The sequence below is a fragment of the Magallana gigas genome, chromosome 8, assembly GCF_963853765.1.
Source record: "Magallana gigas chromosome 8, xbMagGiga1.1, whole genome shotgun sequence".
Taxonomy (NCBI): Eukaryota; Metazoa; Mollusca; class Bivalvia; order Ostreida; family Ostreidae; genus Magallana; species Magallana gigas.
This window is the reverse complement of record NC_088860.1, coordinates 17,808,913-17,836,083: the sequence shown is the minus strand read 5'-3', so window position 1 is coordinate 17,836,083 and position 27,171 is coordinate 17,808,913. Positions and strand designations below refer to the sequence as shown.

At 33.5% G+C, this 27,171-nt stretch overlaps 1 protein-coding gene across 1 annotated transcript; it reads right to left on the bottom strand.

The window, feature by feature from the left end:
* Positions 1–4,129: 4,129 nt before the first annotated feature.
* On the bottom strand, positions 4,130–6,949 carry LOC105323829 (pleckstrin homology domain-containing family B member 2). The gene is made up of 6 exons (XM_034472574.2): positions 6,859–6,949; positions 6,550–6,610; positions 5,708–5,853; positions 5,397–5,500; positions 4,700–4,920; positions 4,130–4,428 (listed from the first exon to the last, which is right to left on the bottom strand). The coding sequence occupies exons 2-6, from the start codon at positions 6,593–6,595 to the stop codon at positions 4,289–4,291; spliced, it is 657 nt and encodes a 218-aa protein (XP_034328465.2). The 5' UTR covers positions 6,596–6,610; positions 6,859–6,949; the 3' UTR covers positions 4,130–4,288.
* Positions 6,950–27,171: the final 20,222 nt, after the last annotated feature.

Genomic DNA, 27,171 nt, shown 5'->3' with positions numbered 1-27,171 from the left:
TCGCTAAAACCATGAAATGGTGCATGAGGTCAATCATTATATACAGTTCAAAAGTCAGAGGTACATTTTATAAATTAATAGATAAGTAGTAGATATACATGTATAAATAGTAAATAAGCATAAATATACTATATATACATGTACAATGAAAATAGGAAAAAGTATAAAAATGGAGGACAGACTATTATATATCAAACTGTATATTTTGAAAATAAAATAAGTATAATTTTTTCAGATATTTAACATTAGTACAATTTTTAAGACATAAGAATTTGTTTTAATACATTGTCCAGATAGTGTGTATGTGGCTCTATAACGCTTGTTTTAATTTAGGCTATTGTTGCTCAGTTCGGTGAGCGATGTGGCCGCCTATGGGCCTCTTGTTGAATGTAAATTATGTAGATATGGAAAGTGAGACAATTGAAGTTAAAAAGGTAAATCTTATCAACTACATACTTTAAATTATATACAAACGTATCACATACTTACATGTAAATTATTATTTACCACTGTTTACAAAACAAGAGGCGGATCCAACAATTTGGAAAAGGGGGGGGGTTCCATTTGATGAAAACCAATATGTGCAAAATTCATCATTTGTCAATAAACAATGTAAATTGCATCATTCTAACAATGCAAGGACCATACATGGAGAGGATGAAAGAAAGACCCATGCAAGTCCTTCTTTTAATAATTAAGCCCTATCAAATTGACCTTCATCATGGAACTTAGTTTCAGTTCAAGATTGCAGCATGTGAATATATGCTTAAAGCTGTAATTAAAACAAGGATTTTACAGAATTTATAACACCTTTTTATGGGAAGTCCAGCTTAATTTTCTAGACGCTTGCTATGATACAATATTAATACTATATGCTGGTCCAATTTATTATAATTTTCAATAAGGAAGAGACTGTAAAGAGAAAATTATTAAGTTTGGTTGTCCGTCATTTTGAATCGCAATTTTAACCTACTTAATGCCATTTCCATGAAGGCCAGCATATTTTTTTTGACTCAGTACACTTTAATCCCAACAACAACAAAAACAAAAACAAAACAAGCTGGACCTAATAATAATTATTTGCCGTTATATTTTTTCATTAAATCAGACTAGATTAAGAGACTAAAAGACCCCTTTATTTTGGCATTCAGATATGAACCAAAGAACATAAAAATATAATGATCTGGACAAGAGCATTACACGCAGCAATTTGCTATACCTTCATATTTAACCTAAATAGACATTTTGTTTAAGGTCAATGCAAATTATTTAGACACAGATACTATCATCTTCGATAGACAAGGGTGACGATCCACGGTATTATCTTGAATAGAGAAACACTGTGGATCGTCACCCTTGGCTACCGAAGATGAGATACATGTACTATATATTACTTAAGAAAAAAGTTGAAAATATGCTATGGACAAGGATTTTACTCTTAGATCTGCTAGCTCTAATCAAGGATCTGCTATTAATTGGTTAGCTTTGCCTCCAACCTAGAACTTTGTTCAAGATATACAGAATTGCACTCCACTATGTGCATGCTTGCAATAGTTAAATAATGAGCCAGGTACATGTAGGTACTATGTAACAGAAAACATGCTCTAAACAAGAATCAATGTTACAGTGAGATTTGCCATTACCTTGACATCTGACCTGGAAACTTGATTCAAGGTCACTGTTCATCCTCTACCAATGAACATCATGTGGGTGAAATATGAGCCAGATAAGGGCCAAAGGGACAGATAATCAGCTCAAGACAAAGTTTATCACAAAGGGAATCTTACTTATGGCACATTGTTTACCCACAAACAACTCTTTTGGTGAATTGTAAGCTAGGGAAAGAAACTTTATATATATAATTATATATTATATCCTATAGATATTCAAGAAAGAATGGTGGTCACATGAATGGCCAGACTTATCCCAATGGAAGACACTATACACCAGACTCCAATAACCCTTTGTATTTATAATCAAGGTTATTAAATTAATGACTATTGAAAATGTATTAAATTTTTCTAATACAGTGCTGACCCTTACTACAGATCCAACTACCCTTCAATATCAGTAATTCTTTGAACATCGAAACTTCATTCTACTTTGACTTTAAATGTAAAGAAAAGTATGAAATATAGTTTAAAAAAATCAGTTAAATTTGCAATTGCATTTTTACAGTTCATCTATCATTTATTACTTTTTTTGTTTCCAAGTATAAATCATTTGTGAAAAGGTTTCGATGAATTTTTATTAATTCTAAACTGTTTAAAAAAAAATGTACAAAAGAATTAAACGACTGTATACATGCAATTTCTTTATTATCAATTTTAACAAAAACAGGTTAATATACATGAAGCTAGAAATTTTATGAGTAGGTAACACTCAAAGCACAAACATTGCTGTACACCAAAGCAAACTGACTTAGAAAAAAATACAAAAACAAAAACATCATTCTTTAGGTTTTTTTCGGGCTGAACGTTAATTTTCAATCCAACTATGGAACAAGCAAAATGCTTCAGTTTTTGAAGGTATGAAAACTATGATAATTTCATGAAACAACTGCACCCTCACATGACTTTCTGTCAGACCTGGGAAACTTGTGTGAAAGGCTGATTGGATATTAATAAAACAACCATAAGAATTTAAAATATGATGATGAGACTGCAACTGCATTTAAGCAAAGAGATCACAACAAAACAGTAAACATTCATAATAAGCTTGAAAAGATGCTTTGAGAGAAAAAAGGTACTCAGTATTCTGTTTATTTCTGAAAAAAAAATTGCACTCCTCTGGTCCTTCACTATGTTAAATTAATACAAAAAATTAATACAAATGGAAAAATGAATGACCCAAAACATCATCTATAAACAGAGAAAATTATCTTTTGTGAAAAAGCCATTTAATCCTATTATACAACTCAGCTGTGTGACAATGAAACCATAATACAAGATGGTATTCTGCTGTGGACATTTCCTTAATTCTGTCTTCTATGTATATCAACAATAAAATCATATATTAACCAAAGAAAAATGAAATATAAAACACACAATTGTTACACACCCAAAAAAATCTTGAAAAACCAGGTACTAATTGGAATGCTTATTCTCTGACATCAAGGAAAATCAATGCCAATAAATTTAATGATAACAATATAAAGGTACCGATACATTCATATGACTTAAATGATTTTATACAAAACCAAAATTAGTAATCACTACTCTTTAACACAAATCAACAAAGAGACAGGTTGCTGTAAACTTTATTTGTAAAATGTCCTTCTTTTGCTGTTAATCAAAATACAATATTATGCCTTAAAGAAATGTAATATTATGTAAAAATATACCACACATGTAATGGCCAATGGGCCACATCACTCACCTGTCTAAAACTTGGCAATTGAAATTGTATCCTTTTTGAAATGTTTCTGAACTTAAAGAGGGAGAATTTTGGGAACTGCACAAATTGAAAAAAAAAACTATTACTATCTACACTATGTATATAAGGATGCTTGAAAAGTGAAATCAAATTGTTCAATTATAAATCTTGAGAACATCATTTTATAAGATTTTTCTATAATATTCCTTTGATAACTGAATCTTATTTACCTCACTCAGGAGGTTATTTTTTTACAAGGGTCATAGATACAACAGATCTGAAGTCTTGCTCTCTATCATTTACATATTTGTATAGTGTTATCATAAATTAGAGCATTATAGTTCTTGAGAAAAACTTCCTTCTTACATATTTAGAAGTGAACTTTGCGCCCCATCCTGGGGACCCAATGTTGAAAAGGTGTTCAAGATGCCCACTTTTTTTCAAAGGATTATCAAACACTTAAAAAAATTTAAACAATATGTACCAAGCTTGGTTGAAATCGATTCAGCTTTACTGGTACTTAAAAGTTGAAAATTTTTAAATATTTACATACAGAAGGAAAGACAGCCAGTCAACTGATCAGAAAAAGCTCATCAGAGCATTCAGCTCAGGTGAGCTAAAACCCATAAAGGAAAATATTGCACATATTTACATATCTATTTGCTGCGTGAATATCTAAAAAGCAAGTTAAGTTGTGAAACATATGCAAACAAAGACTTAAAGTTCTTAAAATATATGTGTTAATAATTCTATGGTCATATGATATTACAATACAATAACAAAGTAACGAGTCAATTAATGCAGTTTTGTAAATTGCCATCTCACAATTAAACTAATAGTTATTAAGTTTGAAGAGGTGGAAAGGGGGTTGTAGTTTACTATGGAAATGCCTTGTGCAGATAGCCTGGCATGATTACCACCACAACATTGGTCCCCACATGAGAGATCCTACCGCTGCACCAGCCACCACCCCCAGTGCTACATCGGAGGAGTCGTAGCGGCGGCGATGATAGTAGGGGTCGTTAACGTACACCACATTACTGGGCTGCATCACTGAAACAAGCATTAACATACATGCTTAACTTCAAAGGCATTGGCTGCCAAAAACAGATATCACGTTTAAATGTTACACAATTCATGTACTTTATACACCTTCCCATCATCACATGTTTGTTTACAACTGTTTTCAATAAAGGTTATATGAATATTTCTCTTAAAATGCATCATTTAGCAAATTAAATCAATGTTACATTTAGAATCAAATCATTTGTAATAACAATGGAGAATGTCGAAAATTCTCTTCACCATAATGACTTTCACTTACCTTGGGTCCCATCAGGTAAAGCAATAATTTGGCCTGGATACCCTCCTCCTACCCTGGGGTAGGAGCTGGTGTAAACAATGTTGGATGGGCCCCCCACTTGTATGGGGTAGTGATGTTGCACCTCTTGCTGCCCGGGGTACATCACAGTTGCATTATATGGAGGGGGGTTGCCAGAGGGAGGAAGTATGGTGCGCGCCTCTTCAAATGCTATCTGCCAAGCTCTAGTACAAGTAGCAGAAAACAAAATTTAAATTTAATAAATTTCAAAAAGATTCTTCAGACAATTTAAAACAACTGATATCTTATCTTTACTTGCTTCAGACTTTTTCCCAAACACGCCAACCGACCTTGGAAAATAAAGTATGTTTAAATTCACATTGAGATTGACTCAAATGATAGTCACCATTTTAACAATACTGCTAAAGAAACTGTATGTCTTCAATTTAGGGGCTGAAGATGGTGTTTAAAAGAATAACAGAGGCAAGCTACCTGATAATATCTGTAGTAAAATGTCTAAGAAAGTTTTTGGAATCAAATATTTGTACTGAATGTATTCAGAAATAACAGTCCAAAACTAGCGCAATTTTTTGTGCGCCATATTTGCAGGGTTTTTTTACTATGGGAGGCACTGTAGCTCCCAGGTCGTCCATCCAAATTTTTTCAGACCAGGAGCTAAAGACTGCAACTAATATTATACCTCATGTCATCAGCATCTTCAGCACACAGTTTCAATTCCCCATCCTTGATCACCAGACACAGTAAACAATCTTTTGATTTCCCATCTGGAGGAGCAGCATCCACCTGTTTAATTAACAAAAATAAAACAGGTAAAAAGATGGCAATACATACCAAAACAATACCACTATGAGACCCTCTAAAGCTAGTGGTATAATAATATTTCATAATTTTATTTACACATACTGTATTACAGGACATAATCACATAATATGCCATTATTGCTCTGATATCAACAAGAAATATCTGTTACAATATTAAAACAAAAATTACCGATGTTCCAGTTGTAATGTATTTACAGACAGCAGGGACAACAATGCGGGCTTCAGGCTCATGGCTGTCTGGGTTCTCAAAATATCTCAAGTCTCCATTCTGGTAGAGCACAAACCATTCTTTCTTCCATCTCTTCAAAATTGAACCTAATAAAGATGAAAATCTACTGATGATATAGGATTACAATTTCATCATTTTTTGGAATTCAAGGATGCACTGGGTAACTACCAGTAATAAGACATGTACCTACCATACATATGAATAGACTTGCCTGAATGTGGGACTTTTTGCAATAAGTTCAATTACTGTGGAATCATAAAATTTCGTGGTGGCTCAATTTTCGTGGAATTCGTGGGTACCTCTCAACCACGAATTAACACCCTCCACGAATTAATAAATTATTTCTTTTGAGGGTACCATATAAGAAAATACACAAAATTACCTCCCCAAGCACCTATAAAATCTCAGCAATCATTGAAAATTGTCCCCCAGGAATTTTAATGATTCCACAGTATAATTGAGTCCATAACCTAAAGTTATGTCATTTTTTGCATAGATCTGGGTACAGCATGGTCCCAGTATTCTTTTTAAATAGAATAGTTCAAAGAATGGATTCACAATATTTTTTTTCTGTTTTAAAATGCATAATATGTGTGACAGTCAGATCGGTTTGAATACCGGTGCCTGATAGCTCAGTTGGTAGAGCACCTGACTAGAGATTCAGGGGGCTCGGTTTCGATTCCCGGTCTGGTCCGTCATTATTTCTCTTATCTCATTACATGTGTATTATGCAGCTGTTATAATAACTGACACAGCTAGTCTTTAGAATTCAATTTACGTACTTTGTCTCCATAACCAGCCTGCTTTGGCAATCTCCAGTGATGCCATATATACGTTCTACAGCTGTAATGACGATAAACTCCATATTAACCAATGTATATACAATATGATCATAAACAGATAAAACATAAACTGATTATGTACATTATTAAAATGCAGCAATTTTTGAAATAATTCGCATTAAGTTTCTTGACAATGACATGCTAAGAGAAAATTAATCTGACAAGTATTATTCAATAAAATGTACGAAAATATTATTGCTGATCATTCAAAATCACATAAAAGGACTCAAACGGACATTATAAACCAACCTTATTTCAATGTCAGATGATGTTTTCCCGAATATTCAACGTAAATATAGTCTGCGCAAGCGCGAACTTTGCAAACAACATATGAAAGGTTTTCAGATGGCTCTTAAAAATCCGGACGCATATAAACTTGTATGTTAAACTCGTAAAATAAAATTTGGATAGTATCTGTAAATCGAGTGTAAATGAAATCCTTGCCAGTCACATATATCCAATTCTTATGTATAGTGAATATTGACTTTATAACAGTATAATAATAAATATATATTTTTATAGGCCTTTCGTTACATGGTCAACATGGTCAATATTTGATAATCACAGAAGCAAAGAGTGCTTATAGCTTATGCATGTTATATCCAATATACTAGACTGTTTATGTTTGAAAATGTATTACCATGTTTTATCTTCTTTTTTGATAATTTCTTTATGTGGTTTTTTAATTACAAAGTTCGATAATACTAATATATAGTACGGACAAACCTGAACGAGGGAACCGTTGAACATTGAGATGGTCTCTCTTTCCCTATAAAACATGCCGGAATGTATAATTTAGTGTTAAGTATATATATTTTATTAATTCAAGTCATTTTCAAATAATTGTAATTCAATTTCAATACTTATTTCAATTCCATGTGCGTGTTAGTATGTGGAATTACTTAGTATCTACTATATGCCATAATGGTGCTGAAGCCAAATCCTTACTTTTGACCATTGCTAAGTCATCCACGGATCTAGAAGGGGGTCCGGGGGGGGGGGGTCCATCCCCTCCCTCCTTCTTGGAAAATTCAAACACATATAGTCCCCGGACCACCTCCGATGACAAACAGTTATCCCTTGGACAATCCGTTGGACCCCCTCCCCTTGAAAAAAATAAATATCTGCACTTGTAAGCGAAACCGAGTTTTGTAACCATGTGAACTTTAACACGAGGAAGGTCAACACAATCGCATTGGGTAAAGTATATCTACATCAACAACTAGATCGATAAATGTACGTGTCCCTCAACCAGTCTCGTGTCAATATTTATGATTGGTTTTATTTATTATTCAGAGGGTGTCCTCTTTTTTTAGCTTCATTAATCCAACTATACCTATTTATGATTTTTTTTAAAAATTCTTTTTATTCTGTGTGAGAATTTTATAATATTAATTTATTCATAGTCTTGCAACAAAAAAAAAAATAACTATCAATAGTTTGTAATATATATTATTGTCATCAAACTGCATTATTTAGATAAAGGAGGTCAATAAACTAGTTTTAAATGAAAAGATATTTGAAACCACAGAAAAATAGCGCATTGCAGCAGCATCTCAGATTATATTGCCACATTTGTACAATCAGTTCTTTAATTTCAGCGAATTTAGGAAAAAAAACACCCTACCCCTTGTAGAGATCAAAACCTATTAAATTCATAATCGTTGAAGTATTGAAGTAAAATCACCGTTAATAGGCCTCGGTGGGGGGGGGGGGGTGTTATAAAAATCATAATAAAAAAAATGCATCGACTGCCCCCCCCCCGCCCCCAACAAACAAAAACAAGCAAAATTAGCCCTTGACCCCCCTCCCCCCCCCTTCCCGAAAAAAATCTGGATTCGTACATGTTCGACTGTATTTTTAAACATGATGCGTTATTAAATTGAGTGAAATTTTGGTAACCGCCATCTACATGTACATGTTTTTATAGATTTCCAAGATAACGACATTTTATAATTATCTCGTAATTACGAGATTTTTTTCGTTATTACAAGATAATCATCTCGTATGAACGAGATCTTTTAACAACGAGATCTTTTCTCGTTATTACGAAATAATTATCTCGTTATAATTAGATCATGTCTCGTTATTACTAGATATTTTTTTATGCGGCCCTTTTCGTCTTTCGTATACGTCCCTGGAAACAATGTACCAAAAATTCCTAAGTATATACACTCATATTTTGTTTCAGATTTAACAAATTCACCAATATAAAGACATTTACTGATTTACTGGGGTTTTTTTTTATGTACGAATGTTTATTGTATATATCCAATTATACATCAAAATGTGACTCATGCAGGATATGAAGGTGGCGACATTGCAATGATTGCTACCTTTATAACCCACATGAATCATCAAAGAAAGCATTTTCTTGTTTATATTTACATATTTCTTTTGATAAATTATGAATTGATTGTACGTCAGTATCAATTATTTTTAATGTACATCAGTACATGTACGTCAGGTAAAAGAAACAGCAAAATCGTCTTGAATGGAAATCTGAGTCTGATGTAATGTTGTAAATTTTGAATTTACCGGGTGGCAGTAAATGCAAAATTTACAACATGAAAACTAGTTGTCGTGTTGTAAACTTTGCATTTGCTGCCACCTAGTTGTCTTGTTGTAAATTTTGTATCAACTGCCACCCAGTAAATTCAATATTTACAACATGATGCTTACATCATTATAACATTTCCTTGCAGTTCGTGATTTTTCTTAGATCGACGAAGGTTTCAGGGCGTGAAGATTTCAGTCATGTCAGTTTCCAAAGAGCTACATGTACATGTATGGATGTTAATGAATTTTCGTAAGAAAAAGGGGGAATTATACATGATGTATGTATGAAAATATGATTAAATAAACTAAAATGCATGTACATAATCGTTGTCCAGACTGATATGACGACAAACAAAACACTTCCTGGTCAACTAAACTATATACATGTATTTCCATTTCTTGCACGGGCCTCTTAATTTATTTTTTACACAGGATGAATGACCATCTTTAAGTTCTCCTTTAAGGTGGCTTAAAGATGCTTAAAAGTAGTTTAAAGACGGTCTTTAAGCCACCTTTAAGCTACCTTTAGTTTCAACGTGGCTTAAAGGTGGCTTAAAGATGGCTTAATGGTGGCTTAAAGATCGTATATCCTTCAAGCCACCTTTAAGGACTTGGTTAAAGATGGTTTATCGCCCTGTGTTATTTCATTTTTTTATTAGGAAGAAGTATCTATTGCAAGCATGCATTAAAATCCCAATGAACTTATAAAGTTGATTCTCACTGAATAATTATGTACTTTAACCGATTTACGTTCATTTTCAGGTACTTACCTTGGTACCAAGTTAGTTTGTTATTTAAGACCCATCATCCATAATACCATTATGTGATAAAAACGTAAAATACAGAAATTCCCAAAAGAGTTCTGGGGAATGACAAAACATCAGGGGAAAAAATTTACAACACCAATAAGTGCTTCCATTATTGGAATTTATGTCGCCGCACGGAAAATGAATTGTCTAATGTATAGTGTGTTAGAAATAAATGAGTTACTCTAGACAACTGGGATTATATTTATATGTTACAACAACATAGATTGTACAAGGAAGTTACAGAAAACGATGCAGCATTAAATATAATAACGTGAACATATTGGCTTACAAAATTAATCAGGTTTTGAAATCTATTGGGTTTTTCCAAGTTATCTTATTTCATAAACCAAGCGAATGGGGAAAAAGCAATTGTGCTTCTGTATTATTTCTATTTGCGTGTTTAACTAAATGTCGGACAACCTGCATATCCCAAGTCCAGCCGACATGCAATCTTTTAAAAAGGTCATTTTTTATTTGGGTATTGGACTTGTATTTAATGAGTTTAATTTTGTGCAAAGTCGACTGTTTACTTTCGCACCATAAGAGTAGCTGGGACGCACACGCGACGTGATGTGTGCTTATTTATTCTCATGATTTGAATTGATAGATATCTAGATATATAACAGAGAATATCAAAACTGATTTTTGTGAATGCTGTATTATAACATGTAACCTAAATTAAACTAAGGTTTCGCGTTTATTAGCTGTTGAAAGCCCATATTTAATGGTCTTGAAATTGTAAAACCAGCTTCAAATATTTTGATTTCCAAACACCTTTAAAGAAAAATCAAAGTTATCAGCCTCAGTCAAATAATCAAATTTAACATTATTTAATACTTCATTGGCGAAGCCATTTTAAAAACAAATCACCGATTCATTGTTTGTTGGTTTTTAGGCAAGAAATGTTATTGTACGTTTTCATGAGTTACTTGTTCTTGATGTTCTTCCCTAACAAATTCCAATAATTAATTCCAATTATTGACACTTTATTTGGTTTGGTTTTTTTTTTACACGAAAGCACTAAAGAAAATCTTGAAACAGGGGAAAGACAATAATGATGAGAAAAACAGTTATTTGGAAAACATTTCACAATCTATAACACGTCATTTTACAAGTACTTCATATAGAGAGTCACGTATACCGCCATGTTACATGTGTTATAAATGACGTGATTTGGCTGGGGAATGCTTCAATATAAGATTCCATACTGCGCTTGGCGATGTAATGAATTCAAACTGAGCACAGATAGCAATCCTTTGTTTGTAAAGAGACAAACACAGTAGCAATAATAGTGTCTTCCCACAAATGTTTATTTAAAAATAAAATTTGGTGTTATGACTATTTTATAAACATTTGTGGGAAGACAATAGTCTCATTCAACCTAAACTTGTTTGGGTCGGGCCTTGTCATCAAACATATGAATTCGAGGAATAGAGAGCAAATGACAAGATCAAGTATAGAAAAAAATTTATGTTATTCACTCTATATCCAATTTAATCACATCCTTCGCAAATCTGTATGTGTTTAATATATTGGTATTGATTTTGATTTGTGCAGATCAAAAACTAAACAACAACAACAATACACCCCCCCCCCCCCCAATAAAGAAAAAGACAAACAACTAGGAACACTCCCCTCAATCAAAATGTGAAAATCTTTTAAATTGTTCAAATGAAGAAGAGTAACGGCATAATGGTTGTAAATATAAATGTTTATGTTTTTAATTTTTTGAAGACACCCAAATGACGTTTCACGGTACACCAGCTGACTAAAGTTTAACTTCCTTTCTTGTGCGGCAGCACCTATATGGTGCTTATAGGTTTGTTCCCAAAGTTCACATTTTAAATGCTAGATCAAGAAATATTGATTGTTGTAAATGAATGGACATAAATTCAAGAGCAAACTAATCTGGCTTAATTTACCCCGGCTTTCCTCATTAAGATCACTGGAATTTAGTTTGTAACAAGTATATTGTTCCTCGCCAATTTTGTCTTTAAATTCTGCATACTCGTTCGACAATCAACTTTCTTTACAATGTTTATCAACTTGAATTCATCAATATAGATTGTGACTTAATCAAGAAAAGGATACTGATTAGTTTTCACTTTTTAAAGGGAAGCGACACCGGTATAATTACTCGTATTCACCAATACACCAGTGGGTTTGGAAGCGCATTCATATCTTTGTGACAATTTATATTCATTGGAAATGTGAAACTTGACATATACCCGAGTTCTAATTTACTTTAGTGACACTGTTCTGCCTAATATGTTCTCAATGTTTTCAATCTCATTTAGACTCCCAGTTGCGAGTTGTAGACAATGTAGAATTCCAAAAACATGATAGAATTTTACCATGTGTGTCGCAAAGGGACAATAAGAATGCTGAAGAGTACCATAATTGCCTACATTAAAAAAAAATGCCAGTTGTATTAGAACAAGTTTTACAATTTTCAGAATACATGTGTTGACAACATTTCACTCCAATGTTTACTCGTAATATTTAAGTGTGGTTTTTTATCTGAATTACACGAACAAGTCAGATCTTGTGATTTATAATTCCTTTATCATGGTTTTAAGAATTTAACCCCACCCCTCCAACCCACTATACCCCACCCCATCCCAAACATCCATCTTCAGTCAATCGTATCATACATGTCCCATTGGAACATATTCAGTACATGGTGTGTTTTGTTTTGTTTTTTCATGAAAGAACAACGAATCTAAAATCTTACAAATAAACCGCGACTATCATTTTTTAAAAAGTATATTTGGTAAGAAAGATGGTGTTTATTTTCCATGCAAACCGTGTTATTTTTAAATCATGGCCTGATTTGTAATTAATGGCACCTGATGGCATTGCACATTTTCAGAACTTAAATAAGACTATTCATAAGACGCAAAAAAAAAAGGTTTTATATTTCAAAGCTTTGGGTTTTAAACGAGGGTTGACATTTTTTGCATTTAATATGTATTTTTTAAAACATAATATCAAAATGTTGAATATCTTCTAGATAAAATGAACAAGAAAATTTCAGTTTAAAATTTCGAATTATTCAATGGCATGTTAAATGACATTCAATTTTACAGCTTATTTTCAGAAAAAGCTTATTTTTAAGGAATTTTAGTGCAAGGTATAGAAGGCCTATTTTTGTTCCAAAATCGGCTTATTTCTGAATCCTGCTTATATTAAGATTTAAGGGCGTTGGAAACAAAGCGGGGCACCATGAAATAAAACTTCTGTGATTACCTTTTAATACAGTCCAAAGGTTTGTAATTTTCGAAAAAAGATGGACTTTTAAAATCGTTTTTGCGTGTATATTTAAATTGTCTATTCACCAGCGGAATTCGTTCGACCACAATACGCAATAAAGAATTGTCATAAGAATCATGAATAAGGATATAAAAGGATGCTATAGTCAAAATAACAACATTAATGTATCGAAAATCCAAGTCGTATACGATTTATTATCAATTTTGATACACGTGCATATGTACGAGCTCGGAGTTTTTAATAAATGTATGATTTTAAATTTCATGGACAAATTCAATTAGTGTTTTAATGACAAGTCAACCAAAACTACATTCCGAGTTTTCCTTTTTTGGTGTGCCAGCACTTGTATGGCGCAAATAGATCCATTCACTAAGTTAACAATTTATAACAAATTTTAGACGAAGTACTGCTTGTTATAAATAATTAAACATCCATTCAACAGCACAGAATCCCTCGCACATCCGATAATTTTCTATTAAATATTTATCAACTGATATTCACCAATAGTATATATGGCAATATGATACTGTAATGGCTATTGATGGGTTTTCACTTTTTATGGGAAAATAACTCTTATTAACCAATAGACCAGCGAGTTTGAAAGCGCATTCATCTATTTAACAATATGTATTATATGAAAATGTGAAACTTGATATACCGCGGTTCTAATTACTTTATAACGATACTGCTCTTTATTCTCTCTGTTTTATATAACAATATCAATCACATTTAGACTCCCGGTTCCGAATTGCAGACAATGTAGAATTTCAAAACATTTGAGAATGACTCAATACGGTCGCACGGGACAATCGGCCGAACACTACCATAATCTCCTACATCTATTTACGGTATAAAATGTCTTTTTTATTAAAAAGAGTTTTACAATTTTCAGAATACATGTAATTGACAATTTTTAACTGCTAATGCCTACATTACTCGTTTAATTACTCGTAATATTTAAGTGTACATGTGGTTTCTTAATATTTGGATTAAATATAGGAAACAGCTTGTTTTTAGTGATTATTCTTTAATTCTATCGCTTTAATATACACCCCCCCCCCCCAAACACCAAATACCCGTCTTTGCGCGTGTCTGATTACTTGAATTGTACCTTCAGACTTTATGCATCCTGAGTGCATGATTTATTTACATTCAAGAACAATGAATTTAAAGTATTACAAATAAGCTGCTACTTACAAGTACTTTAATTTTTTGGGAAGGAATGTGGTATTTATTTTTCAAACTATCTTTTTTGTAAACCGCGGCTTATTTTACAAAAACAATATTTAACCGATCGATGCTGATAGTCCTGTGCATTTTAGAACTTAAGACGACGCATGAAACAAAATGTTTAATGTTTTCAAGTTTGGGATTTTATGAAACTAACATTTTTGAGATGGATGTGTCGATATAAAAGGTTTAAATAAAAGTGTTAAATATATTTTAGAAAGAAATAAAAAGACATTTAAACCATCATTCAAAACGACATTCAATTTTTCAGCTTACTTTCAAACGTCAAGCTTTTTTTTTAAATAATTTCAAGGATTTTTTTTGATTTTGCGAAAGATAAAAGAGACATACATGTATATGGTGTTTTCAAAATCGTCTTTAAATACTACTGTAACATATTCTAAAGGCATTAACTATTGGCGAGAAAGATTCTATAATAGTTGATTCAAATAAGGTACCTTTTTACACAAACAAAATGGGCTTCTATATGTTATAAAAAATAACTCATTATGCATTTGATACAAGTAGAAATTTGTTTTATAACAATACCATTCAACATAATAAATATATGATATGATCAAATTTGATCAACATTGAACAAATACTATCAACATGACAACACAAATGGAATGGAACGAAAAACCGTTCAGTGTTTTATCACAGAAGCTTGCAATTGTGGATTCGACCAAAACACCAACATTATCATTGAATTGTGGTTTCTTCGTCTTTTTCCAAAATAAGCGATGACGTCATCCCCACGTTAGAAAACCTTTCTGCTTCCACTTCCAGTTCCGTGTTACGGATTTTGCAGAACCAACAGAAAGAATCGATGAAAACTTTGCGAAAATTTTGTCCACACACAAGGTAAATTACACAATTGACGGAGTAGTTTAAATAGTACATTGTGACAAAAACGTGTTGGAAAGTGCGATCCAGTTCACTCGTGGGGTCTCCCTTACTACCACGAAGCCAGTTTTCAAATAAGACTTTGATTCTGATGACGTGCAAAGGCGTGTGTAAAATCAGAAACATGACGGTGACCGAGGACAGAAGCCGGGTCACTCTGGAATGCGGCAGGATTCTTCGTCTAACTTCCACGTTGTTGTTTTGAATTGCAGTTGAATTCAAACGAATCTGACGTTTGTGGGCTTCAATAGAACTAACAATAATTAAACCCATTAATACGAGAATCGTGAGCAATGGAATGACAAGAGTAACTGCAGTATCGATGTATGTAATAACAAGTTCTGCTTGAATAAAATTGGGTTTCGTTAGGCAGTATATTTTCCCTCCCATCTGTTGGACTTGCGTTCCCCAGAGGAAAAAATTGTAGAGAAAAAGAGCGACAAGAAAGCATGTAAGCAAAGAGTACCGGGCGACCTTAAGGTTACAGAAACGGTTGACATGGGTATGGCGACAAATTCGGACATAGTTCTCAATGGTGACAAATACAACACACCACACCGAGATAAAGCTGCACAGAAAGGACAGGAATACAACCGTCTGACAGATAACTTCTGTGTGGAACACTCGCACGTGCACAAAGTCTAACCACACGGTGAATAAAGTCACAATGAAGCCGTTGTCCGAGATACAACGGACGGCAAGATATAAACTGCAAGACGCATGCCTCAATCCGGGTCCGAAAAACGCTTTTGCCGATAGAGAATTCCCCAGAATTCCCAAAAAGCAAATCAACGGAAGTGCGTAACGCCGGAACAGCATGGTATCTTGTTGTTCATCTCTTAAATTGCCGTCCGACTGGTTATCGTACGTGGCTTTTAGGGAGACATTCATGTTCATGTTGACAAAAGACAAACGACGTTCATCCTGTTTGGTGAAATTAAGAACAGATAGCATCGATCCTCAATAAAATTGTGGTCGCTCCTAATAGAACATCCGAACCTTGAGACCTATTACAGTTGTCTCGCCCAAAAAAGTCTGAAAAGAGAGATATATAAGAAAATTAAGGCCAGATTTAAACATCATGTTAAAATAAAAACAGAATCAAGTAATATTACATAACAAAATAAAACACTCTACTTCTTAGATTTTGAAAACACGCAGGCTGGTCTTATCGCAGTTATGCCAATTGGTCTGTGATGCCTTGTAATTATAGCAGTCTCACAAACTAAAGGTCATTATATCAAGTTCACGAAGAGTAAGTCGTTTACGATACCGAACAAACCGACTCAACTCCCAAATTTATTATTCAATTACATGTTCCTACAATCTGTATTTAATGAAAACTCTTTAAGGAATAATGGTCCTGAAAAGACTACACTCTTTTAAACGTCTGACGCTCAAAAGAGTCAGTTATCCCGAGGTGTATGTAGATTAAACTGCTTTGCTTTCTATGCGGCTATTACCAGCCCACAGCTCATAGTTCTTATGTACAAAATTGCGTTTCCTGTGCAATAAACGTTTTGATCTGAGGAGGTCCTCTGCCTTTGAGAGATTGTAATGTTCCCTCATTCATCATTTTGTGCCATTATCGTAATGGTCTTCCTTTAGAGACAAAAATGTTTGTAACCTTGAATGCGCAACTGAGAATGGTGCGGAGTTAAATCAAAAAGTCTGATATTGTGTAATCGTCATTTTCACTGTAACTGTGATGAAATGGTCTAATTGGACATCGTTTCTAATGAATAAAAAAACCGTGTTCCGTGAGTCCACAGGATGTAAATGTGATCTGTTTTAACTTATAGAGACTGATTAATTTTGCTTGTCTCTTTTCGGTGTCTTAGATTAAATTCCCTCCCCCTTAAACGTTTTCCCCTTTGCACTTTCAGGTGGGAATTCTTGCCGGAAAATTGGTTCCCGGGTAAATTTTCCACGTAAAATAATAAATATGTAGAATTTCCTTTACGAAAACCACATAGCGAGATCGATTTTCCGTGGTTAGAAAATTATTCTCTCGTTATCAGTTACAGAATGTGATTTTCCTTAATTAAACTATTTTCCAAGCAAAATGTAATTCAGTTGGAGTTTTTAGACTGTTTGTGTTCATTTGACTACCGTATTCATCACATGAGAAGTTGCTTCTTGTGACTGAGATTTAATAGGGCTTGGAACAGCTATGTCAATAGATTTTTGCCGTGGGTGGGTTGGATAAAACAACACAATGTTGCTGGATAGTTTTCTTGATTGGCCGCTCTTCAAAACAAAGCGAAAGTAAATAAGTTATTTTATTTAGTGACGAGAAAGTCCTACTCTGAATTTAGCTCTAGCGAGAACACATTCCCCCTACAAGCAGAAATCCTCATTTAAGCATTCAGGCTACATGGCAAATCTCAAAATTCCCTTTTCGAAACCGATACTTATATAAATAAAAAATGTAGACCTCAATGTAAACCTGTACATGTATACTAGCTAGTTTATAAGTGATGGGTGGTGTAAAATAACGACCACATTGTAAATGTATGTACAGATACAAAAAAGAAGCCGTGTTGCATCAAATATGCAATTATATACATGTACATTAATTTACAGATAAGGAAAAATAACGAGTAAAATAAAACACGTCATTACAGAGCGCGGTTTCATTTTTTTGTTTCGTCATCCTTTGAATCTGAAACAAAAAAAAAACCTTTGAAGGAGGCTTCTGGGGAAAATTCACTCACTGCATTCAAAGTCAAGCAATCATTGGTCATGTTAACTTTTAACATCTTCTCTGGATGGAATTGAAATATATGTCAAAGTTCATTCCAGTATAAACTCAATTGAAGACATTGATCAGATCCCGACCTCCTACGGCCTTTAAATAAAACATGATGGCCGCCACAGAGATCAAACAATTTCTGGCATGAAGAGGTGCCGTTAGTTTTGGCCACGTATGCATAATGAATGCGGCACAATGGCCGCCATGTTTGTTCAATCGGGGGAGCCTGACCTTTTACATTTTCCCTGAATACAGAATGGTTTTCATGTCAAAAGACATCAAACAGGGAGGTACTTTCAAGATCCTGTTATTATTCTATTTAATCCGCTGAAATGAACAAAACCCGAGTGGTTTCTTGAGCCTGGTGTTTCTAAACAGAAGCGTTTTCCTTAACTTCATCATGAAAGCATGATTTATACATGTATCCTCTTTTTCCATTCAAGATACAAAGAACATGAAAAAAACCCCGAAAGGGTTGTTGAGGTTTTTTTCCGATTTCTTTCTTGTGTATTATAACGGTGGGTTTTCAAGATTTGTAAGGAATAAAGTCTAATCGTACACAATAACACGTTTTAATTAAACAAATCGGGTTAATAAACTCTATCTTTCCTTAATAATAAAGAAAAACCAATTTCCAATAGGAAACAATGGCCGGTTTTTCCCGACCGACGTCACGCGTCGAGTGTTGACAAGAGATTCTTTAACGTGAGTGTACCTGGATGGGATGTTGATCAACAAAAACACCAATCAACGTGCGTACCGGACACTTTTAAGGTCATTCACTGGCATTGGTTACGTTTCAGTAATGTGTAATTTGAGGAGGATATCTTTTGGTAATGAGACAATGCTCTTCAAATCGGTACTGTACAATATTCTAAGAAGAGGACAAACATTTATTCTTGACCCTGACAATAAGATTTGTTCAAACCAAATCGGTTCTCTAATTCATACGTTGATAACAATTAATACAAGGCGATGGTTTGCTTTAATTCCAATTATGGGCCTTTTTAAACACATCACCATACTTAAGTACTACTTTACACAAGATATTGACAGATTAACCGAACAGCTTTGAGGTCAGCGAACAGCAAAGATTTAAGGTAATGCAACATGTTTTACTTCAGTCAAAATATAATAACAATCCTCGAAGTACAAGCTAGATTTCGTCGATATATTCCATCAAAATAGAATTTTGTGGCAAAACAGCAAATTAATTGCCAGCGGTAGGAGTTCTCTAAATTCCTTGGTGTATTTAAATAATAAAAACGAGAAAACCAAACAATCACTCGTTCGCTCAACAATTATCACCACAATATCCCTTATAATAACGTGCACAGCCAAAGATGAAATGATAAAAAGCAATGTGGTTTTTACCTCACAATACCGTAGTTAGCAAACATAGATCAATTAAGACATCAAAGAAGCACAACTTTACAGAACAATTATTTGTCATTTAATGGCTATTTAATCTAAATAAATTAATAATGCAGAAATTATTAAAGCTATTTTCTTTGTGTTATGGTGAAGAATTAAAGTGTTTACTAGGTTAAACAATGCAACAAGATATGACGAAAAAGGAATAACTAAGACTAAGACTAGCTGTGTGTATTCAAATGAGTTTTTTTTAAGAGAGAGAGAGAGAGAGAGAGAGAGAGAGAGAGAGAGAGAGAGAGAGAGAGAGAGAGACGGTTTCATTGATTGACATAGGGATAAATTCATTCTGACAGAAAGAGATTTGCTTTGTTCAGAATGAAGATCATTTCCATCGAAAACCACAGTTACCGGTACGCTTACATGTTTAGTCAATTCGAAGAAGTAGTAGTGTTTTTTAGATAATACATCAGGGTTTCAAAGGCGCAATGTTTCCTTATGGTCAGCACCAAGAGACAAAATCAAAAACAAAAAAATTAAAACTATCAGGAGGAAACCATTAACCTTGAGTCATATTGCGCATGTAACATTGAACTTAAAAGCACGCTTCGACGGAGACTGAGACAATGGAAGCCATTGATAGGTATAATTTACGAGAGGTATAAAATATGTACATTTAAACGAATTTCTTTCATTATACCCTTCGCACACGAGAATTGGGAAATACACAGAGCACAGATGTATCGTCATCAATAGTTGATGCAAGTCATTCCGAACAAGAACAATTAAAAACAGCCTTGAAAATTTTTATACAAAGGCGTGGTACGGTTCTACAAAAGGAAAGCAAGATGTTGCAAGACCCATCCTTTTTGTTTAACCAGCAGTAATTTTGTATATCGTCGTTGTCTGTTTGATTTTATTTTGCTTTTAGTGCTTACTACTTACTGCTTTACATAAAAAAAAAATAATGTAGTTTTTTAACTTTCAGGTAAAGTGGAAGCTTTCAAGCAAAATAAAAAAAAACTAGACACGATCTCGTTGCGAGCAACGAGGAGGTCTTCCGTCCGATTTTAGAATTTGAGGTATATACGTTCGATCTTGATTTTGCTATTTAACAGCTAAACATGATTTAGAATAGAAAAACAGGGTCTACATTCTGAGGGCCAGATACTATTTTGTTTCAGGGATAAGAGCTTTGTTCAACAAATGTTTTGAAATTCGTCACCGTTCAATAGATACATGTATCTTACAAAAAAAAGTTTTAGGGGCCAATCCCTTATCTCCTTATTGGAGCCGCTGAACCAAATTTTGAAGGTTGCATTTTGTAAAGTACATCATTTTGAGCATCTTTTCTTCTATATACTGCTTAAAAAAAATTTACTTTTTGAGATATAGCTGGTTATAGTTTATGGATTCTTGACCCTAAAATATCATTATTACATAACATATGAATAAATCATTACATTCTTTGGATACAGAACTGTAAAATTATCGCCTTTCATTGAATTTCCCTCAGTAAAGAGCTACAGATGAAAGATTTTAGAGCCCTTAAGTTCCCTAATTTGAGGGGCCAGCCCCCTTTTTGATATCAAATTAAAGGTCATTTAAATCTGAACACATTTTGTTCAACAACTGTTTAGAAATTCGTTACCGTTCTTGAGATATATGGGAAAGAACATTTTAGGGGCCGATCCCTAAACTCCTTATAGGGGCCGTTTAACGAAATTTTGAAAATTGTATATGATTTAATACATCATTCTGAGCATCTTTTCTTCTATACTGCATTTCAAAATATTTTTCCTTTCTGAGATATATGTGATCAAAATTCTGGACTTTTGGCCCCTAAAAACCCCTAATTACGTAACACATGATAAAATCATTACATTGCTTGGATACATAACTGTGAGATAAACACATTTCTTTCTATAACCGTTCACAAAATATCCCTCAGTAAAGGGCTACAGATGAAAGACTTTAGAGCCCTTTGGACCCCTAATTTTAGGGGCAAGCCCCTTTTTCTTTATATCAAATGAAAGGTCTTGTAAATATAAACTTTTTTTGCATTACATGTGTTAACAAAATATTTTTCAGAAAATAGATAAACCAAGAAAACCATGAAAAATTACGACGTTCTTTTAGTCTCAATTTTCGGGACCAGGCGAGCTTTAACGCCTTTTGAGTATGACAAATTTGAATGCCAAATTGCACATCTACAATCTCTTGTCTACAATCCCTGAAAGTTTGAACTCAATATCTTTTACCGTTTAGGAGGAGATCCCTGGACAAGCCGACCCTCTGAAAATCACTAAAACGTCATTTTCTCAAGAACGGAAATGACGTCATCAAAATAAAAAAATGTATATTAAGTTCGGACTAATATCAATTAGATCTGAAGGTTTCATGAAAATCGGTTCAGCCATTTCCGAGAAATCGCCTGCACAAATTTTGTAAGAAAAAAAAAATAATAATAATAGGGAAAAAGAAACCGAACGAAAACAATAAGGTCTTCCGTTGGAAAACGGAAGACCTTAAAAATAATAATTAAGTATTGATATTTTTTTTTCAAAATCTTTGAAGCATGCAGTTTACGGCCTTGTTTAACAGAAAGCAGAATTTCATTCTTCAAAAGTAGGAAGGAAATAAAAACTTCATATTTTACAGTCGCTTTAATGAATTAAACTTTTATGTTATATAATATATTTGATTTTGACCTTATAAAATTGTTTCAGTCCTAACAGAAGAATGTTACTTTTTATCCAAAATTAATTTTTTTTTACCCCTTTTATAACCTATACAAATAGTGCCGTTTCATAAAGAGCTTGGACTTTGGGCAATACGTGACCAACTCTGATTGGACAGAGGAGGGTCTTCCTCGTGGTTAACTGTTCGGTCATTGGCCAATAGAAATGAATACATTGAACGCAATCACGTTTGTTCGACTTCATACAGGGTTGTAAATTACGTTTGAAAAAGCGTCGATTTCACACAACAAAGCAGTTGTTGAACAAATAAACTTTTGTGAATAAAAATGAGCTTCTCTTGAAGCGAATTAGAAGAAAGGTCAATATATTTGACCGCTTGTTTTGATGAGCAAACTAGATGGTAACATCCCACCGAAAGTCCAAGCTCTTGTTAAAACGCCTCTGAAGTAGTCGCAAGGACATTTCTATAAATAAATTATCATTATTTCCTTAATTGTTTGATTTTTTCTTCCTTTTTAAATCATAAATACAGTTCTACATCTGCATGCAAGTTGAAAATCAAAGTACTGGAAAGCGGTTCGAAAGCTTGTTTTCAATTTGTTGAGAATACAAACCGAGTTGAAACCGAGTTATTCCAAACATTGATTTGAGTGTCATGTGATTGCAACTGCTGTCATTGGGATTAGCGCACGGAGAAAATAATTGCTATATGAAGTTATTCGATGTCTGTAGCAAGATATATGCTTTCTTAGAGAGTGCATCTTAATAAATATATAAATAATATTAGTTTTTGAAGACACCAGGTCTCGCCGAGAGGCTTGTTGATTATGATATTAAATATGCCACGCTACAGCATTTTCATTCCCTTGTACTTTTGTGGCTATGAAGCAGAAGGGAAACCTAATAGTAAGTAATAATGTACCCAACAATTAATACTTTTATGTCTCTTTTGAATTGGATATACTTTTAGACACCTTAATTTTTCAAAAGTTTCTCTTTTCATAGGATATATAAAATATCTGTAAACTTTCAATACATGTATTTGGTAAGTCACTGATTTCTTTTCGTTTTAAGACCTTACAGAGTTTTAATACAAGTTTTATAATTAGAGTTCAGGCTTGACGTTCTTATCGTTCATGTTGTGGTTAGCCCAGTAAGATGCATTGTATCTTTGTACTTAAATATTATTCATCATTCTCGAACGTATCTCGTATTTGATTTATATTGTATAACTTTTTCAAAAAAGGCCCCCTAGACCCCCCCCCCCGGTTCAGACGCCCATGAATTGTAAAGTGAAGGCTTTTAAAATTGACATAACGAGTTCAGGGGAAAGCATAATTCGTTACACTCGCTCAAGCTGGTAAAGGTTGTATAAAATCTCATAAACGCAACAAAAGTTTTTGATTATTTTGTTGATTACGTGCAGAAGTTCCAACACGGACATTCCCATGTAATTTTGTTCACAACATCCACACCAACGTGCGGAATCCAACATAGTTAGACTAACACCACCCATTCCTGACCACGCATTGTTGTGCCGAGTTCCTGCACAGTAAGCCCAAAATAACACACTCTTAAAATCTAATCTAATCTAATCCAGCACATTTTGCCCAACCGTGCTCTTTCAGGTCTAAAAATTATTCCTTTGAACAGGCATTGTTTTTCGATAACAAAAAAAATGGTAATGACATGGCAGGAAAATAAACATTAACATGTACATAAACGCTGTAAAAATAAGTTCAAACACCTAATTGCCGAGATTAAGTAAAAAAGATGTCGTTGATTCTAAATTTTGAATGTCATACAAGCTAAAAAGAATTAAATAAATCTACATTTTAGTATAAGACAGGTCAATCCCCTCACTTTCTGGAAATATCAATGTGCTTTATCTTTAATCTCTCTCGATTAAAACGATTTAGAATATTTCATAAATAACAAATTAAAGAAAATGATTTGTTCCATTTCTTATAATTGTTATGATGTGCATAATTAAACAATTGTTTGACCTCCAGTTGTTTCGAGTTTATTAATACATTTAAAATCAATAAAATTATCTGTCCATTAAGTCGGATTTACATAATTTATTTAATACTTAGTTTTAAAAAAAATCAAATTTTAAATAAACACCATTCATTGCATTCCATGAAAATGAAGGAAGGTAACAGTATCCCATGTTAATAACTAACAATCTCATATTTCCTAAGTTAGATAGTATATTACGTATTTCGGTTTTTCTAATTAATATGTATCATCGGATATGCACATGTTCGTCACAAAACCACCGACATTTTCATAATGACCTACTTCTAATGCATTAAAAACCAAGGGACGGTTTCATTTTTCTACACTGTTCTCCTTTCCTTGATTTTTTTTCTAATTACTGTGGAACCGGTAAACGTGTTTGTCATTAAATATGCATGTCGTTTGATCGTTCAACTCTGGTTCAAAACTCAGTAAAATGCTTGCTTTATTAAAATGTACAGGTTTAAAATAAAGGTAATTGTGATTCTTGTAAAAAAAAAAATGGCATATACACAAAATAAACTGACTTGGCTTTCAGTACTTTCAATACTTCGATTCATCATATGTGTATACGTTAATAAAAGCATAAAATGATCGCTGAATTATAACGCTTATTGGTTGAGTGGTCAGCCATGAAATAGACAAGCCTCTGTCACATTGCTGTTTTACACACCAAAGTCCAAGCTCCTGTTAAAATGGTTCTTTAACCACAATTTTCATTGTTGTATTAAATGATGATGATGATGATGTCTCATTAACGTACATGTATACATGTACTTTGTATCCTCTCTTTTACACAAATTTTAAAAATAAAAAACTTGTTGTGAATCAGTTTAATGCAGCTCTAGTTTATGTGGATTCCGAAATATATTACATTGCCTGGTTCAGCAGAAAAGGAGAAAATTAATTCATTGAAAGCATTATTTTGAAAGGGAAAAAATACGCCAAGAAATATCTAGAGCCAAAAATGAAGTCAGAGCTTCTGGGGCCATGTGCAACCCCCAGTAACATCACCCAAACGTTTTTCGCCTCCCTTGCCCGGCTATTTGACTATTTGCCTAATAGAAAAATACCCTAGCTACTAGAAACCATAGCATATTAAAACCAATTTATCAAGTGCTTGGGCTTTTGTTGTGTCAATCTGTAATGTGACGTAGGCCTGTCTATTTCATTGCTGGCCAATCCAAACATTTGTCTGGCCTATTAAGTTAAGGCGATTTAATCTGAAACCCGCATCTTTTTAACTTGTTTTGGTGCAAGAAAAAGAAATTGGCATCCTTATGCTACCAAAAGTCCAAGCTCTTGTTAAAATGGTTCTAGGCTTGTCCATATCAACCATTATAGTCTCTAATTTTATGTGACACTAAAATCCATATCATGTAGCTATGCCGCATTTGTACCACGGCCTTTTACAGACAATCCCTAAAATTAAACATGCATTTTTACAAGTAATTAACAAAGCATGTTCGTGATCGTGATATACAAAAATAATTGCTAAAAAATTACCAGATAACTCCACCCTTACACGACCTGAATAAACAAAATGGCCTAAAACATTGCTTTGGTTGAAATTCAAGAGTGCAATGGCCTCACAGAAGCGCCGATTGACAGGAAATATCGTGCAATTCGGTTGCAAACGACCAGCATATTATATAGTGTACACAATTAACCATTAGCCGATAGTTTTACCGACCGTCCGGTCTCCTTGGAACCCATTATTATGGTCTAAGTGTGTTTGTTTAACTTCCTTAATAAAGTCAATCGTTTCACAAATCGGTGGCACAGATTCTATCTTCTCTGCGGAAAAGTTTCCCGCGCTCTGTTTGTCCCAGAAATCAAAATATTCAGATTTCCTCCACAACCTTCATATCGATAAAATTATAAGGAAAGACGTTGATGACAGTACTAAGTTTTCGGTGAGGATGAGAGTGCATTATTAAAACATAAAAAATCACATCACAGATTTGATATATATGTACATGTACATACATTTAAAATTTTTAACTTAACACACATGATAAAACTTAACATACTATGAAAACACGATCAGTTATACACCACTTTTGCAACTATTTTGAGCTGAAATAAAATGAAAAATAAAAATGTTTGTCGACGAGAGTTCTCCGTTCAAGTATGACACCCCCTCCCCCATTTTCCATCAACAGGGGAAACTATATAAGTATCATTTAAAGGGGCAGGGTCACGATTTTGGTCAAATTTTATTTTTCTGTATTTATTATTTACAATGCTTTAGGAATGCATTTCTAATGATCAAATTAAATTTGGATGCAAGTCGATGAGTTTTAAGCAAGGTACAGGGCTCACAATTCTTCGTCATGTAAACAAGGCTCGTGCCCTGTTGTTGTTTACATAGGTTCAATATACCAGTAAAAAAAAATTCAAGCCGATTTGTCTATCTCTTTATTCATTTTAAGCATAAATAAACAGTTACTAACGATTAACACATTCATTTGAGGTCTAGAATTGCAATTTTCACTTCAACATTCAAAATGTAAACAAAAGCTTTGTTTACATAGCGAAGAATTGTAAGCTCTGTAACTCGCTTATAACTCAACAAATGACAATTAAATCTTAGTTGCCTATTAAAAATGCCTTGATAAGCATTGTAAACATTAAAATCGAAAAAATAATTGTTGACCAAAATCGTGACCATGCCCCTTTAAAATCAATTCAACAGTTAACGTTATGCTTTATATTTGGAGCTCAAACATCGACAGTTTCACACCTGTCGCATATTAATGTATAACAGGTAAATATTTTAGCCCATGCCAGATCAATATTAATTTACGAATAAGTAAAATTTGTGCACTTTATGTCAACAAGACATTTTCTAAAAAAAGGAATATAATCTTTATAATTAAGAACTACGGTAAGAGTGCAGCATTTATTCTAATAATAACATGAATGTTGTCGT

Coding starts and splice junctions, on each gene's coding strand:
- LOC105323829 (XM_034472574.2), bottom strand. CDS start 6,595: ATGGCATCACTGGAGATTGCCAAAGCAGGCTGGTTATGGAGACAAA. Junction 5,501..5,707: donor ACATTACAACTGGAACATCG/GTAATTTTTGTT, acceptor TTAATTAAACAG/GTGGATGCTGCTCCTCCAGA. Junction 4,921..5,396: donor GAAGATGCTGATGACATGAG/GTATAATATTAG, acceptor TACTTGTACTAG/AGCTTGGCAGATAGCATTTG.